The following is a 15483-nucleotide window of genomic DNA, read 5'->3' on the forward strand; positions in this document are numbered from 1 at the left end:
GCTTCTTACACAATAAGGCACGCAACATATTTCATAGTATTCTAAGCAGTGATAAAGGCTATGTCAATTAGAGCTGCAACAAACAATTATTTTGATAATTGATTAATCTAATTATTATAACGATTAATCATCGATTATTACGCTGATTAATCAGTAGACATTTATTGATTATTCAGCTTTTGAAATTAGTTAAAATATTGAGTTATACATATTCTAACAAATAAATGAAGGTAATCACTTCAACTTTTGAAAGTCATATTATGTAATTACAGTTATACAATTAATTTATACAAATAAATATATTTGGCACACAAAATAAGATGACAGACAGAGAGACTTTCTCATTCATCATTTAATACAGTCCTGAGCTAGATCAAGATTTGATCTCTGCAAACGAAACTATAACTTTAATGAAATAATATTTTTTCCCCACTAATAAAAATATTTTTTTATTAGCTAGCTCCACACTGGAGAGCTGCTTTATAACAGAAAATAAAGTTGTAATTCTAACTGAATGCGACACTGACTCTGGTTTTTCATGTTTAATACTGTAAAGCTGCTTGATTTAAGGCTATCTATTGCATAAAGTTTTATATAAATAAACATGACGTGACTGGACTTTCCTGGAGTACTGAACTGCACAGCTTGTGCAAGCATCCACATTGCTGTAATCAGATGCGTTTTAAACTGCTGCTTTCACACCTCTGTCAGTTTTTGATGTGCTAATTTTGTTATTGAGAGGAAAGCGCGCAGTATATATTTACATAATCATCCAAACGTCGCTCAGCAGCTTCAGGTTCGGTTCGGTTCTGCTCAGTTTGCTCTGAAGCGCTGCCTGTGTCTTCTCTTGAATTGCATCAGGCTGAATTACTGTCTTGTGCTACAGCGCCACACTGGTCAAATCGTGTTATTGCAGGCTCTTACATTAGGTCATATGACATCTAACGACTACTCGACAACAAAAATATGTCGACAATTTTTTTTATTGTCGATAATGTCGACTAATCGTTTCAATCCTAATGTCAGTTAGCATTGCATTATTATATACTTTATTATAATAACAATTATAATAAGATGAACTCGGATAAACCATATATTGTCGTAGTCGTGTGTTTAATAGTCACGTTGAATTAATGAAAAAAGTTAAATCTTCTGTTTATTCAGCAACCGAATAGGCATTTCCTGGGTTTCTTCTGCGAGGCATATTTAGAGTTTCAGCGTGAGAGCGCCCTCTGGCCTTCGGATGGAGATTTACTGCTGATCACAGAACCGTGCTTCACTGAAAGATACGCATGACAATCGCAGCTTCTGCCTAATCGCGATTTATGGCCTTTGCGATTTAATTTAGATTAATCGTGCAGCCCTAGTTTGGATATAAACATTGATTTCCATGGTAGCGATGAAAATAGAGCAAATTATTACTTTCTGAAAGTAACTGGCGCTTCAAATAACGTTTGTGTCGATTACATTAGGTCAAGTGACTGTTAAAAAATTTATTTGTCATTGAATCATTCATTCAAGAGATTCGTTCAAAAACACTGATTCATCCAGTAATGAAACAAGTGAAGTATTTATGAGTGAGTCATTGAATCATTCATTTAAACCAAAATATATATAAAAACACTATAAATATTAAAAAAACAACAGCATATCAACACTTTTAAATAGACTGCAGCAATTAATATTTTGTCACAAATTTTGTTTGGTTCAGAATCGTCATCTCTATTTGAGACAAAAAAAAAGTTATTTTTTATCCAGAATCATGCAGCTCTACTTCTAGGGCTGTATTTTGTAATTATGGAAATTAATTTGGCTGTATTGCTCAGTAACTTCCAAAATAGTCTTAAAAACCAACATAAAAAAAAGAATTGTGATAAGATTGTGGATCATAATCCTGCCTGAAAAAAATTGTTTTGATATTTTACCATATCGCCAACCCCTAATTATATAGTAGGCCTACAAAATAATGAGGAAAAAATCTGATGCATATTTAAATCTTGAACTGGTTTTAATTTGTCTCAAAGGCCGTTCTCCTCCGGTTCCCAGTTTTTCAGATTTGGTTCTGTAAGTCAGGCTATATTATATATATAATAATATATATTATTATTTTAAGATAAAGATGAGAAAAGAGATGTTTGTCATGTGGCTTAGTTATGATTACAGCAACCGGAGTGAAGAGTGAATCCACAACTATTGTGTCAAACCTGAAGCATCTGAAGTGTCCTCAGAACGGTGAGATGTTGTCAGGTTTGTTCAATTAGCCAGTTCGTGTTATTTGTCAATTCGTTGCTGTTTGTCCCTGTATATCTTGTGCAATCACTCCGCGACTCTTCTTTCTTGCTGGTGAAGATCATACTTTTAGGTGAGCCAAAAGGAATAGCTAGGCGGTACTGATACGTACTCCCGATACTAATAATCTTGGGTTCAAATACATATGAATTTTCCTTTTATAAAAGGCAGTTTTGGGGATATGTTTCAGTGACTTGTACGTTGAGCTAAAAGCAAAAGCAAAGAACTTTTTTGTGGCAACTTCAGTTAAACCTAATCATGCACCAACTGCTGCATCACTACCTGTAAAATCACCTGCTAGTATATTATACACACAGCTGTTCTGCACAAAACTAAACATTGAGATATTTACAGTCACTGAAGTGTGAATAATCATAATCCTTTGTAACTTTTGCCAATCATGTGTCAGTCCCACTCTGTAAACACTTCCCAAAACTACGCGTTTAGAGCAATACAACAGAAAATCACTTTGGGGCTAGCTTAACTATAATGAATAAATTGTAATCAATCAATTAAATCATTTATCCTTTTCATTTAATTCATTGAAACTTGAAGGCCTCTTAAGGAGTGCCGAAGTCACTCCTTAACCACCCAGTTAGTTTGAATGATGCTTTTTTTTAAAAATGCATTTTGCGTAACAGGGTCACAACGCAGCGATCATCTTTGTACAGAAAGAGAAATGTGAGCGGGGTCAGTACAGTCAGGGAACGTCAGCATCCAGCACGGTTACTTAAGCAACAAATATTTTCAAAGGTACAGGAGTGATAAAGTTCACTAATGGACACGTTCGCATCTCCACTCTTCCCAGAAGAGTCCGCATGGCTCTTTCTCCATAAAAATGCTAATCCAGACGCACGTCTGTCCTGGAGCGGCGAAGAGGTGGAGACGAAGCAATTACTAAAGCATTAGCGCGATAGCAGGCGTTCCTCTCTCGGGGTGAGGGCTCTAATGACCACAGAGGCATCTCTTTTTTATTATTATGCAGGAGTCCCTGCATCCTCTAGATAGCAAAGCCTTCTGTCCGCTAGCCTCTGATTGGTTTTATGAACGACTCACGATTTCCTGCTGTGGAAATCTGGCCCGTTCTATTCACAGAGGACTGAAATCACACAGCGGGAAACACTGGGTGAATGCTGTAAAGAAGATGCCAGGATCAAAGTTCACCCCCAAGAAAAATTCTATTTTGCATAAAGTACTGTAGGTAAACAAACCAACCGACAAACAATCTTGTGCCTCGGATTGTGGTCATATTTCATGTCAGTTAAAGGGACAGTCCACCCAAAAATGAAAATTGTCCTAATTTACTGTCCCTCAGGTTGTTCCAGTTATTACTTACTTTTATGACTAAGACCTACTTCTGTGGGACATAAAAGAAGATAATTTGGATTATAAATTGGATTCTTTTCATTCAATTTATCTTTATTTTTTTTATTTTATTTTTTTGTCCGTACAATGTGTTACCAACATTATAAAAAAATATATATATATATTAGCGTTCTGCAGAAGAAAGTAATTTTAAAACCACAATTCCTTTCCTAATTTTGTAGGTATTAAAATCTAAATAGGGATGGATGATTCAAAAACAACAACAATCTTTGTATAAGCCATTATTTCAATATTTCACTACTACTGCTACTACTACTATTAATAAGAACAACAACAACATTTAATGTTTAACTCTTTCCCCGCCAGCGTTTTTGAAAAAAGTTGCCAGCCACCGCCAGCGTTTTTGCTGATTTTCACTAAAATTTCATGGCCCCTAGAATATTTTGTTGTATGATTATCTGAACATGCAATGCATCAAAATAAAGATCAGACCCTCTACTATCTGTTTTATTCTAGCTTCAAGCATTGTTCTTTTATTTTATTTTAACACTTGAATGTAGGTAGGTTTCATTAAAAAAAGCTACATTTTGGGCAAAAAGCTGAGAAAATGGCATTTTTATCTGAATATGAATATGATAATGAATCATATTCAGTAATATTATCAAAGCAAAGATGCAGTAGATGTCTTCCATCTACTCCCAAAGCTTGCACAGGCCTTTACCACTTTCTGGATTGACATTTCACTACATTAGGCAGTTTTCATTTATATGCGGTTAGTGTTGATGATCGCATTATTTTTCATATGCATATGCTTACATATCAGATCGCACATTTCTGCGTCTTCCTGGTCTGTGTTTTTGATCAGCACTTTCTAGACTCATTCAGGAGATGCATAATAGCGCCCCCTAGCATATAACAGTGAAAACACTGAAACTCTGAAAATTCCGTGTTTGGCAGCGAAGTGTTGTCTCATGAATAACGGAAAATTCTGTGTTTGGTGGGGAAAGAGTTAACTGTAATGCAATAGAATTATAAGCATACATATTGTATGTAATTATTAGGGGTGAGCCCGAATAGTCGAAGATTCGATGCTTCGATAGGAGGAGCCTTATTCGACTACCAATCTCACAGTCGAATATTCGCAGGGTGTTATGGTCATGCCATTTTGGCTATATGGGGGTGCTCAATGTCTGATTTCACATAGAACTACTGGTTTTCTCCCAATAATATACAGCCTATTAAGATAATACTGTAAATAAGAATCTGAAAAGAAAGAAGCTTTAAATAAATATTTTAACGTGTGTGAATAAATCCAACCACCCCTATAGATTTAAGTTTCACTTTCCATAATCCGTGACCGACAGAGGAGCATCTTGGCGGCAGGGATTTAAAACTTTAACAAGACTCAAATTGGCAGAGTGATAGATTTTTTCAATCAGGTAGGGTACAAGTGATTTCAAAACATTTCAGCCGGTTTATATATATGGTGTATATATTATTTATTTCATATAAGATGCATTTGGTTGAGTTGCGCTGCAGTAAAGCGCTTCATTGTAGTACTACGGTGATTATCTCTTAAGCGCGCAGTGCGAGCAGGACAAACAACAATGCAGAATATTAAAGGGTTAGTTCACCCAAAAATGAAATTCTGTCATTAATTACGCACCCTCATGTCGTTCTAAACCCGTAAGACCTTTGTTCGTCTTCGGAACACAAATTAAGATATTTTTGATTAATTCTGAGAGCTCTCTGACCCTCCCATAGACAGCAATGTAATTTCCACGATCAAGGTCCAGAGATGTAGCAAGGAGATCGGTAAAATAATTCATGTGCCATCAGGGGTTCACAACTGTAATTTTACGAAGCTACGAGAATAATTTTTTTATGCAAAGAAAACAAAAATAACGACTTTATTCAACAATTCGTCTCCTCCCTGGTGCCATTTTGGAGAATATCCACTGAAAGTAAACCACGTATGCTATTCTGTGTCAGCTGCGTCACGCGGATATGTTTTCTACATTGTTTACGCTTTGATTTGAACGAAAACAATGTCTTTACCGATCTCCTTGCTATGTTTCTGGACCTTGATCGTGGTAATTACATTGCTGTCTATGGAGGGTCAGAGAGCTCTCAGAATTCATCAAAAATATCTTAATTTGTGTTCCGAAGATGAACGGAGGTCTTACGGGTTTAGAACATCATGAGGGTAATTAATGACAGGATTTTCATTTTTGGGTGAACTATCCCTTTAATAACTATGACTGGGACTGTCATATACATAACATTATAATGAGAACACTATTATAATAAAACGGTGTGAATTTTTAGAGTTTAGTTGCCGTGTTTCTGCACGTTGTTGCGTGAAGGCGGCGTCCACAAAAGTTAATTCAGAGCCGCGCAGACACGTTCACTTCTGCATTCGGGGCATTTTGTGCAGATAGCCTATAATAAGTCGTAATATTAATGTTACGTTGTATAAATAATGAAGCGTAGGCTATTACATATGAGATAAATGATGAGTAAAAAAAACCTGCTATCAGATATTTCATTCAACTGGTCAACCTCTAACGCATGCAGCTCAAAACAGAAATGCAGAATATTAGTAACTATTGTCATATACATAACGTTATAATGAGAGCACTGTTGTAAAAAAAAAAAAAATTGTTGGGAATTCTTAGGGTTTCGCAATTAATTGTTAACTATCTTTTAATCAAAATATAAAACATTATTTACCCCCTTTTCCTATCTGTGAGGCGTCCGTTACATATTTTCCCTGTGTGTTAACGTCAGTAATTATGACTGTCAAACTGTCTGACTTGACTCTTTGTAATGTATTGTGCCCCGCCCCCAAACATATGATTCAACTATCAGTCGACTATCGGCAAGATTCGAAAATTCCGATTCGACTTTGTAAATCCTTAGTCAGGGACACCCCTAGTAATTATACATAAAAAACCCATACATTTTCTTTACTGATTTTAAAAGAGTTTTTCCTCATTACAGTAATGGAAAAAGTTACTGGAAAAAAAAAAAAAAATGTCATGAAAGATTTTTATTTTATTCAATCTTCTGTACATGCATTATGTAAAGCGGTGGGATACAGATATCTCCCACCCCTATACACACTAAAAAAAAAAGAAAAAAGAAAAGATACCCCCTCAAATGACTTTACAGAATACATTTCATTAGCATTGTAGATTAGCATCGATGTAGATATGAACCCCTAAAGTGGTGACCTTGCAATAGCAATTTAACGTAAAGTAATAAATGTCATATCGCCGTCTTTATCGGCAACCAGAGACCATGTGAACGTGCTTAACGTCTCCAATTGATTTGGTTATTTTGAAAACGCACAGCAGCGGCCTAGGCTATACGTCGCGCTAACCGTACACGATGAATAGCTACATCTATTGATACCAAGAGTTTAAACAACTTGTAAACATTTGTACAGCGTGTAAAATGTAGAAATCAGACAATAACAGATAATATTCATTACAGCATTTGCAAGCTCCAAGCCAGAGACACGTTCATTGCGCTACGCTCTCGGAGGCCAAAACACGGAATTGGTCCTAGTACTGCCAACTGCCAGGGAGGATCGGTTAACCAGTTTAAAATGAGGCCATAAGTTTAGACGTGGGCTCCTGTACAACAGGCACTTTTTGGACTCACAGGTAATGATGTGTGTTAAAGAGACAGACTTTAAATGTAAAGGCAATTGAGGCCACTTTTAACTGATAGAGGAGCCCTTGAAGCTGAAATATCCTAAAAGTGCGATTCGAGCAATTTGAGATTTGAATGTAAAAACCCTCTGAGCTAGAAAAATAGAAAAGAAAGAAAATAATTTGGTGCCGCACCATGTACATTCAAAGGCATTTCCTCTTTTCGTTGTCCTGCGTAAGCCTTAAAAGAACAGTCAGCGCAGCCTATTTACACACATTTACATTAAATAGAAGGCGAGTTCCTTTTGACAACCTCCGTGAAAGCGTGAGGCATCGAGTAACACTGCGTCGGGTGGCTTGGTTTGACATCCAGAGGTCCGGGTTCTCGAAGCCTTCCCAAGGCGCGCATGCATTCTCTTCCAGAGAGCGACGACAAGACGGACAGACACGTAAGACCAGAGCAGAACACGTAAAGGACAGAGGCGAGCGGCGGTGGCGTCGTTCAGCAAATCCCTCCGGCTGCCACAGCGGGACGCAGACTCCATTTTAGCCATCCTCGGGTCGCCGGGTTCTACCTGGTGAGTTGCCCGACCACTTTAAGCAAGGTCTTATTTTCCTGTTTGAGCTGCTCGTTCTCATCTTCAATATCATCCAGATCCTGAAAAACACATCAAAATGTATAGAAAGCGTTATTTCACCGAAGGATTTTTTTTCTTTGTTTTTTACAAATGAAAGTGAATATAGTAGTTGTTTTCCAAAGTGTAAGTCATCTGTGGCCTACATGGTCAAAAGACAGTCTGTGACACTGTCACATAAATAACAGACTTCTCACAAAGCACAAAGGAGACTTGTGATTGTCAATTGATTCCAACAGAGGTTGACGTTAGGGTGTCGCAAAGCTAACAATATGATATTTGTAGCACAAAAATGTATTATACAGAAATATGGGTGATTATTTGTCAAATCAACTGGATTTCAGAAACTTCCCTGGTTCAATTTTTTTTGAGTTTGTCAATATTTTTTCCTGAAGATAAACATGTATAGTGATAAAAGCCAGAACATTGAATGTCATCAACGTTTATGTAGTGAGTAATCCACTATTTTGTATAGGGGGTCAAAATGACAATTTTCACCTGAGATTCAGAGCCAAATTACAGGGGATTAAAATGACTTCAGAAAAATGGCAGCATCATTATTTTTACACAGAGATTGGTAGTAAAATCTTTGTTGCATTACATGCCAATGGTGACCATTCAAAAATGGGGAAAGAGCACTTTTTAAAGTCCCCCCCCCACTTGGCTATTGCTACAAATATACCCGTGCTACTTATGACTGGTTTTGTGATCCAGGGTCACATATGTCTTGAAATAGAACATTTTTAAGATGCTACTATGTATGTTCTTTAATATTGAGTGGTTTTGTTGGAGGTGTTAGGAGGTCATTGCGTTGTGTATTGAGGAAGTTGGTATGGTAAAGGTCACTGCAACTGTTCTACTTTTTAAGCAACGGCCTTTTCCCTTGTAGCGTACACTATCAAAAGAACGTAATTGTTGTCGCAACTACCTATTTGTCGGCGTTGTGCACTTTGCTATCATTGAAAGTAAAAACATAGCATGTCTGTCAGGTCTCCTGTGTACCGGAGCAGGATTAATAATAACAAATGAAGCATTAGCAGGTTCAATTAGCGGCAAACAAGCTATCGACTCATCAAAAGCGCTGGCTGTAAAGTGACAAGTTTCATTTACAATTTCCTCAGTCACTAATGATGACGGACAGTCGGCGGGATTACTCGCAGCACACATTTAAATGAGCTCAAAGGTTGAGATGATGTTTAACTGGAGGCTGTGTGTACAACTATGAAAAGTAGCACTTTTTTTTCCAGGAAAGGAAAAATATATATATTGTGATTGTGAAATTAATAATGTTGTGTAAAGACTGAGGTTGCAGTATTTTCTGTGTTGTGTGTGGTTAATGCTACTCTGGCAGAGACATGGAGTAGATTGTTGAGGTCAATTACATGCAAGTGGTGAAGATTTCATCACGCTGCACTCTAAAGCAGAGTTCATCGGGCATGTCAACAGCAGGCTGTCTAACAGCTGGAAAAAGGCTGTGTTTGCAGATAGCATACGGCAATAGCATGGCAAGTCCAAACGCATGGCAACATTCTGTGTACTAAGGGTGTGTTTATAGAAGAGCATTTTCAAGTAACAACGGAAAAGTTTTGATGCGTTAGGGCTGGGTGGTATATAGGCTGCGTTTACACTTGGCATTAACATGCCTGTGTCCGGATGTTGTCTACATACACATTGAAAAGACAAGTGTAAACGCGCTTCTGATCGGAATGTTATCCGGTCAACGTGTCCTGGTCCAGATGTAGTCGAGGACGCATTGTGATCGGATCTCAGTGTAATGTAAACACAATCCAGCCATCGTGTCTGCATTCGCAGGTCGTCATCACGCAAAACGCCGCCCCCTCTCTCCCGATCTGTCGGAAGAACAGAGCGCTAGTGAGACTCGTACATTTATTTTAATTTGTAAAATGTCCCGCGACTGAAAATAGTTTTCAAAAGAAAACCCACCACTTCAGGTTGACTTTGCACCGCAGACTTATTTAAATATTGCGCGGGAAATAAAGATCTGATCGGTTATCCAGATCGAGAAGTCAGCTGATGTTGCCAAGTGTAAACGCGCCGTGTCCTGATTGACTGATGATCTGATCTGCTTGATCAGATCACGGAGATCGCATGATAATGCCAAGTGTAAACACAGCCATATTGATATTTTATTTCTAAATGACATTGAATGGCAATACCTTTTATATTGATATGTAGTAGTTCTTATATGAGTGCATCTGAAATCTTGTGGAGAACACAGAGCGACCTGCTGCAGGGAAAGTGCATAATCCAATTTGTCCTAACCATGAGACATGCTTTATATTAAGGGTTTTAAAATAACTGGTAAGATATAGTTATCAGCAATGTTGGGGTAAGTTGCTTTTAAAATTAATGTATTACAATACTGCATTACTCCAGAATAAAGTAAATAATTGCGTTACTATTTTTATGGAAAGCAATACATCGATACTTTTTGATACTTAGATACTTTTTGTCTCCTGAGCTGGGCTAGCTTATTTATTTTTAAAGGGGACATTGGATGCAAACTTTAGTTTCACATGGTGTTTGCACATAAATGCGTCATGAGCCCTATTCGGACGGGACTAGTTTTTTAAACTACGTTTGAGTTTCGATTCTTATAACCTGACGTCTGCGATTTTCATGCACCAATTCGGACGGGACTAACATCTCCGTGTTTATTACAGAGGTGGGAGGGTCTGTTTTGTACATCTGGGCGTTTCAGAGCTCACGCGATTTGTATGCGTGCATTGCGTATAGTCATTTGGATTGATTACCATTAGTATATTCAGTTTTACTACAAATACATTTTCATAAATGGTACATATGCAATTAAAATATTATGTAATTGAGTGCAGAAATGAACTTGAGTAATCTTACCTGACGCTGATATTACAATAGCCAGTCTTAACAGTTTACGTGATCTGGCTCTTGATTTTATTATTGTTATTTTTATTTTTTATTATTTCTTTGCCGGGAGGCAAATATATCAAACATGCGCACGATAAGAGCATCTACAATAATTCACGTTGGCCAAAACACACAAGGAAACGCGTTGTGAGAAAAATATCACCGGCAATCACAGACATTCGCATTCGGACGGGATTAGTTTTCTCAGAGGATCACTGAGTTTGCTGAAAAACGGTAGGTAATTTGCTCTGGAATTATTACAGAGGTTGTGTGAGAAAAACACAGACGTGGCAGATTCGGATGGGATTCAAACCACCAAGTACGTCTGTGAAACACAAATTTCTCTAACGACCCCCTGTAAAACTAGTCCCGTCCGAATAGGACTTTAGCAGTGTGTAGACACAACCATCCTACAATGATAAAAATCCATTCACTTCATTTTTTAATCCCCAAAAAACCTAAACTGTTAATTATCAAGCTGTTTTGATTTTGTGAACCGTATGATGCCATACTGCTGAGGCCCTGCCCACAACTGTATTAGCATATTTCAGCTCTCAGCCAGTTGTACGCTATCTGCCATTTTCTCAGCGCTCGAGCAGCTGTAGCAACAATGTCTTGTAAACAATGCAGGTGTCTTGTAAGTTGGATCGAAGTGAATGCAAGAATCTTAATTTTCCCTCAGACATCAGAGTCACTGAGGACACAGTGGGTTAGATTCGTTTTTGATGGTAATGCGCCACCAAACACACCAAAAAGGAAGAGGGGGTGGAGTGAGCAGCAGCTCATTATCATTTAAAGAGATAAGCACCGAAACAGGTTGCTGTATTTTGCAGACGTTTCATGATGAGCCTATGTATCATAGCAACTTGTGGAAAATGGGTGTCCGATGTCCCCTTTAATAACAAAGAACACAAAAGCTATCTTTTTGGCAACTGTAAGGGCCCTTTCACAGCAAAAGTGAAATGAATAAGCCTCAGGCTGAAGAAAGTGCCTGTGCACTTACTCCTGATTTCTTTCAACATAGGGACAGGAGAGCTGTCAACAAATAAATGGGAAAACAATGAAGTTGCGTTACTTATTTAAAAATGTAACTCAGATAATTTCTTATAAATGTAAAAGTAATGCATTTATTTGACTAGTTACTTGAAAAAACTAATCTGACTACATAACTCGTGTTACTTGTAATGTGTTACCTCCCAACACCGGTTAACATGTATAGTTTAAAGGGGTCTGCCCCATCAGATGCTTTGACAGATACACGTGCTGCTGACAGAAAGACTTGAAGACTGGTTTTCCTTTGCTTAAGTAAGGAAACTTTGCTTCCTTTGCTCCTATAAACAAACTCGTGAGACTAGCATATCTCAGAGGCACGCACACATGTGACGCATGCATCCTACGGCTTCCACGTACGACAGTTAGCGGAAGTGAGAGAAAAGTGTTTATTACGTTTGAAATATGGATACTTTTCTTACAAAAACGCATGGATTCGCCACAGGAGGCCTTTATTCACTCCCCAGAGCCGTGTGAGGTACGTTTCATTATGGATGCACGCGCTTTATTTCACGTCTTCTGAACTGTTGACAAAAAGCACCTGCTTACCCCCATTGTAAGGCTTGGAGGGGCCAGGACAATTTTTAATATAACTCCGATTGGATTCGTCTGAAAGAAGAAAGTCATATACACCTAGGATGCCACGAGGGTGAGTACATCACAGGCTAATTTTTCTTTTTGGGTGAACTAACCCTTTAATAAATGTGCACCTTTGGATTGTTACCGAGGCATCTAGTAATAATGCGTCCAATTTGTAATTTACAACCTATGGGTTCATTTTTTGCCTCAATTACCATCTATTAATTTTTGAACAATACTACTCAGAATGTGGGGTTAAACATTTAACTGAACTGCTGGGTCTAAACAAGCCAGTTACTGGGTTTGTCCATATTTTACCATGTGCTGGGTTGTATTTAACCCAACATTTTGTAGAGTGTGTATTTATAGTATATTTTCTGTACTTTAGTCATACTCCAGTATATTTACATGTGCGGTGGTAGTGTTCTGCTGTCGGAGCTGCAGTGTTGATCTGTCCAAGCGTATACAGTACTGTATGTACAGTGGGTAATGGAAGATTTGAAGGATTAAGTATTGTGTGTGGTTTATGTGTGTCAGAGCGTGTGGCCAATTGTAGCGTAAATAAAGCGCACACATGCTGGAGTTTGTGAGGCAGGTGTCTGTTTAAGAGCCAGATGTAGCATTTGAAAAGAACATGTTGTTTTTTGTAGTTGTGTACTGTTAAAAGAAATGTGGTGTTTTCAGTGTGTGTGAAATTTATCGATTAATCTTAACGATTAATTTCCCACAAAAAAATCAACAATTTCACTTAAGAATATTTTATGGCCTGCAGAGGGCGCCAACGGCCTGACCATTGTTTTTACACATTGCTGTGCGATCTAATCCTTGTTTAATATTGACCAAGCACCATTTAATTCAAATGTCCACTTAATCTTTAATATTTTGCCATTTCTTTAGTACAGAAATGCTATAGCCACTGTAATTAAAAGAATATGTGGGCATCAAAACGTGTAAACTCAGAGTGAGGGTTTGAGCTTTTATTTTGAAACCGCGAGATAATGATGTATTCTCCTGTGTTTGCGTGGATTTATAAATTATTTACCTTACAAATCTGATGAAATGGCGCTTGTTGCGTTCCCAGATGAACGTTATAATAAACCCAAACTCACAACAACATGCAGAGATGGAGTTTGAGACGCTCCACACATGTAAATGATAACAGTTCCTGTGGAACTATTGTGAACGGAGCCGCTGTGTGACGCACGTACTTAATCTACACGCATGTAAATAATTAAAGCGCATATACTGTATTAGAACTGCATCGCATATAATTATTTAATTAAATCGTAGCATTTGTGAATTCACAATTATGCTTAATTATGATTTTTAAATGGGTTTAATATATCATAAAGCCTTGGGAAACAGTCTAATAATGTGTTTTATGGATTCTCGTCCATGAAATGCGCCACGTCCGGTATTTTGCCGGTTAGTCGACGCGAGCAACATGAAGTCGAGGATTTAAAAAAATCGAATAGTCTAAAAAAAATAGATGAATCGCGACAGCTCTACTGAGTTTACAGTGTTTCTGTCTTGATATTTGTATTCTGTCCTGTTAGTGTATGTGTTTAATATATTACAGGGAGGAAACATAAAAACCAGGCACACGAGGAAAAGACTTGAGGGGTCCATGTGAGTGTGGCACCGGTGCAGCCGACTGTATTTGTTGGCGCGGGCCTCTGAAGCTATGTTTGTGTTGGAAGGAAGCGAGAGAACAGACTGCAATCTCAGACAAAGACAACAGCCCTGACATCCAAGGGTGAGAACCACCTACAGGGTGTATTCCTTGCAGAAAGCCTAAAAGTAGAGCTGCGTTCTAATGTAGACTGTGACAGAGAGTGTGAGACACTGCCCTGGCTGGACTACTGAGTCAGTAGAGTTTGGCAATGTGGGAAATCTGTGTGTGTAGTAAACAGTAATAATGTTTAATGCATAGCTGTGATGCAATGAGAAGTACTATTGCAGTGTGTTGTTGTCCATGGTGAAGATTATTACAGAATGTATGAGAACAGATCCCAGTTTGTCTGTCTGCGTGTTTGTGTGTGTGTGTGTGTACTGGTTTATATATCCTGGTGGGGACTTAAACCTGACTACACACAGACTCATGGGCACTGGCGTCACGGTGGGGACCTAAATTGTGGGCCCCACGGGTACAAAAGCTTATAAATCATACAGAATTAAGTTTTTTTCAAATCTAAAAATGCAGAAAGTTTCCTGTGAGGGGTAGGTTTAGGTATAGGGTTGGTGTAGGGCAATAGAATATACGGTCTGTACAGTAGAAAAACCATTACGCCTACGGAGAGTCCCCGTAAACCACAAATACAAGTATGTGTGTGTGTGTGTGTGTGTGTGTGTGTGTGTAAATAAGTTGATTTAAGGAACATTTATTATTTTATTTATTTATTTTTACAATTTCAGTTTTAATTTAATGGTCACGCCAAGACTTCAGACCAACAAATGAGACCTAGGATAGCTGACCAGACTGTGTGTGTGTGTGTGTGTGTGTGTGTGTGTGTGTGTGTGTGTATTTATGTGTCAGAGGCTCCCAAAAGATGAGAAATGAGGCCAAAAGAAGCCAATGAATTAGTTGTGGTGGCCATTTGATTTGAGCTGTCAAAGATTTGACACGAGTCATATTTAGAACACGGCATGAAAGCAGTACCATAGTGCCAGTTTCTGAGGGCCCCAGCGGATAGGGCCGTGTAGTAACGAGCAGATGATTGGAATCGGGTGAGTGCGGTCACGGTTTTCGGTGGTGCGCCATTGGTTGATGAGGTGTTTTCAGCTGCGACAAAATTAGCAGCCTGAGTATTTAAAGGGATAGTTCACCCAAAAATGAAAATTTTGTCATTAAGTGGATGGTCTCCAAAATGGCGCTAGGGTGACGCGGAGGAAACGAATTATTGAATAAAGTCCTTGATCGTGTAAGGACCCTTGCTGTCTATGGGAGGGTCAGAGAGCTCTCGGTATGCATCAGAAATATCTTAATTTGTGTTCCGAAGATGAACGAAGGTCTTACGGGTTTGGAACGACATGAGGTT

The 15483-nt window shown here is 38.3% G+C and overlaps 1 protein-coding gene across 2 annotated transcripts in view; it reads right to left on the reverse strand.

The window, feature by feature from the left end:
- Positions 1 to 6676: 6676 nt before the first annotated feature.
- LOC107694180 (PRKC apoptosis WT1 regulator protein-like) overlaps positions 6677 to 15483 on the reverse strand; it is a 95104-nt gene continuing 86297 nt past the window's right edge. For both annotated transcript variants that reach the window (XM_016493807.1, XM_016493808.1), the window contains exon 7: positions 6677 to 7932. In XM_016493807.1, coding sequence (XP_016349293.1) covers positions 7846 to 7932 — 87 coding nt within the window. In that variant the 3' untranslated portion in view covers positions 6677 to 7845. The remainder of the gene's footprint in view (positions 7933 to 15483) is intronic.

Source organism: Sinocyclocheilus anshuiensis, unplaced genomic scaffold, assembly GCF_001515605.1.
Source record: "Sinocyclocheilus anshuiensis isolate Anshui unplaced genomic scaffold, SAMN03320099.WGS_v1.1 scaffold1003, whole genome shotgun sequence".
NCBI classification, from domain to species: Eukaryota; Metazoa; Chordata; class Actinopteri; order Cypriniformes; family Cyprinidae; genus Sinocyclocheilus; species Sinocyclocheilus anshuiensis.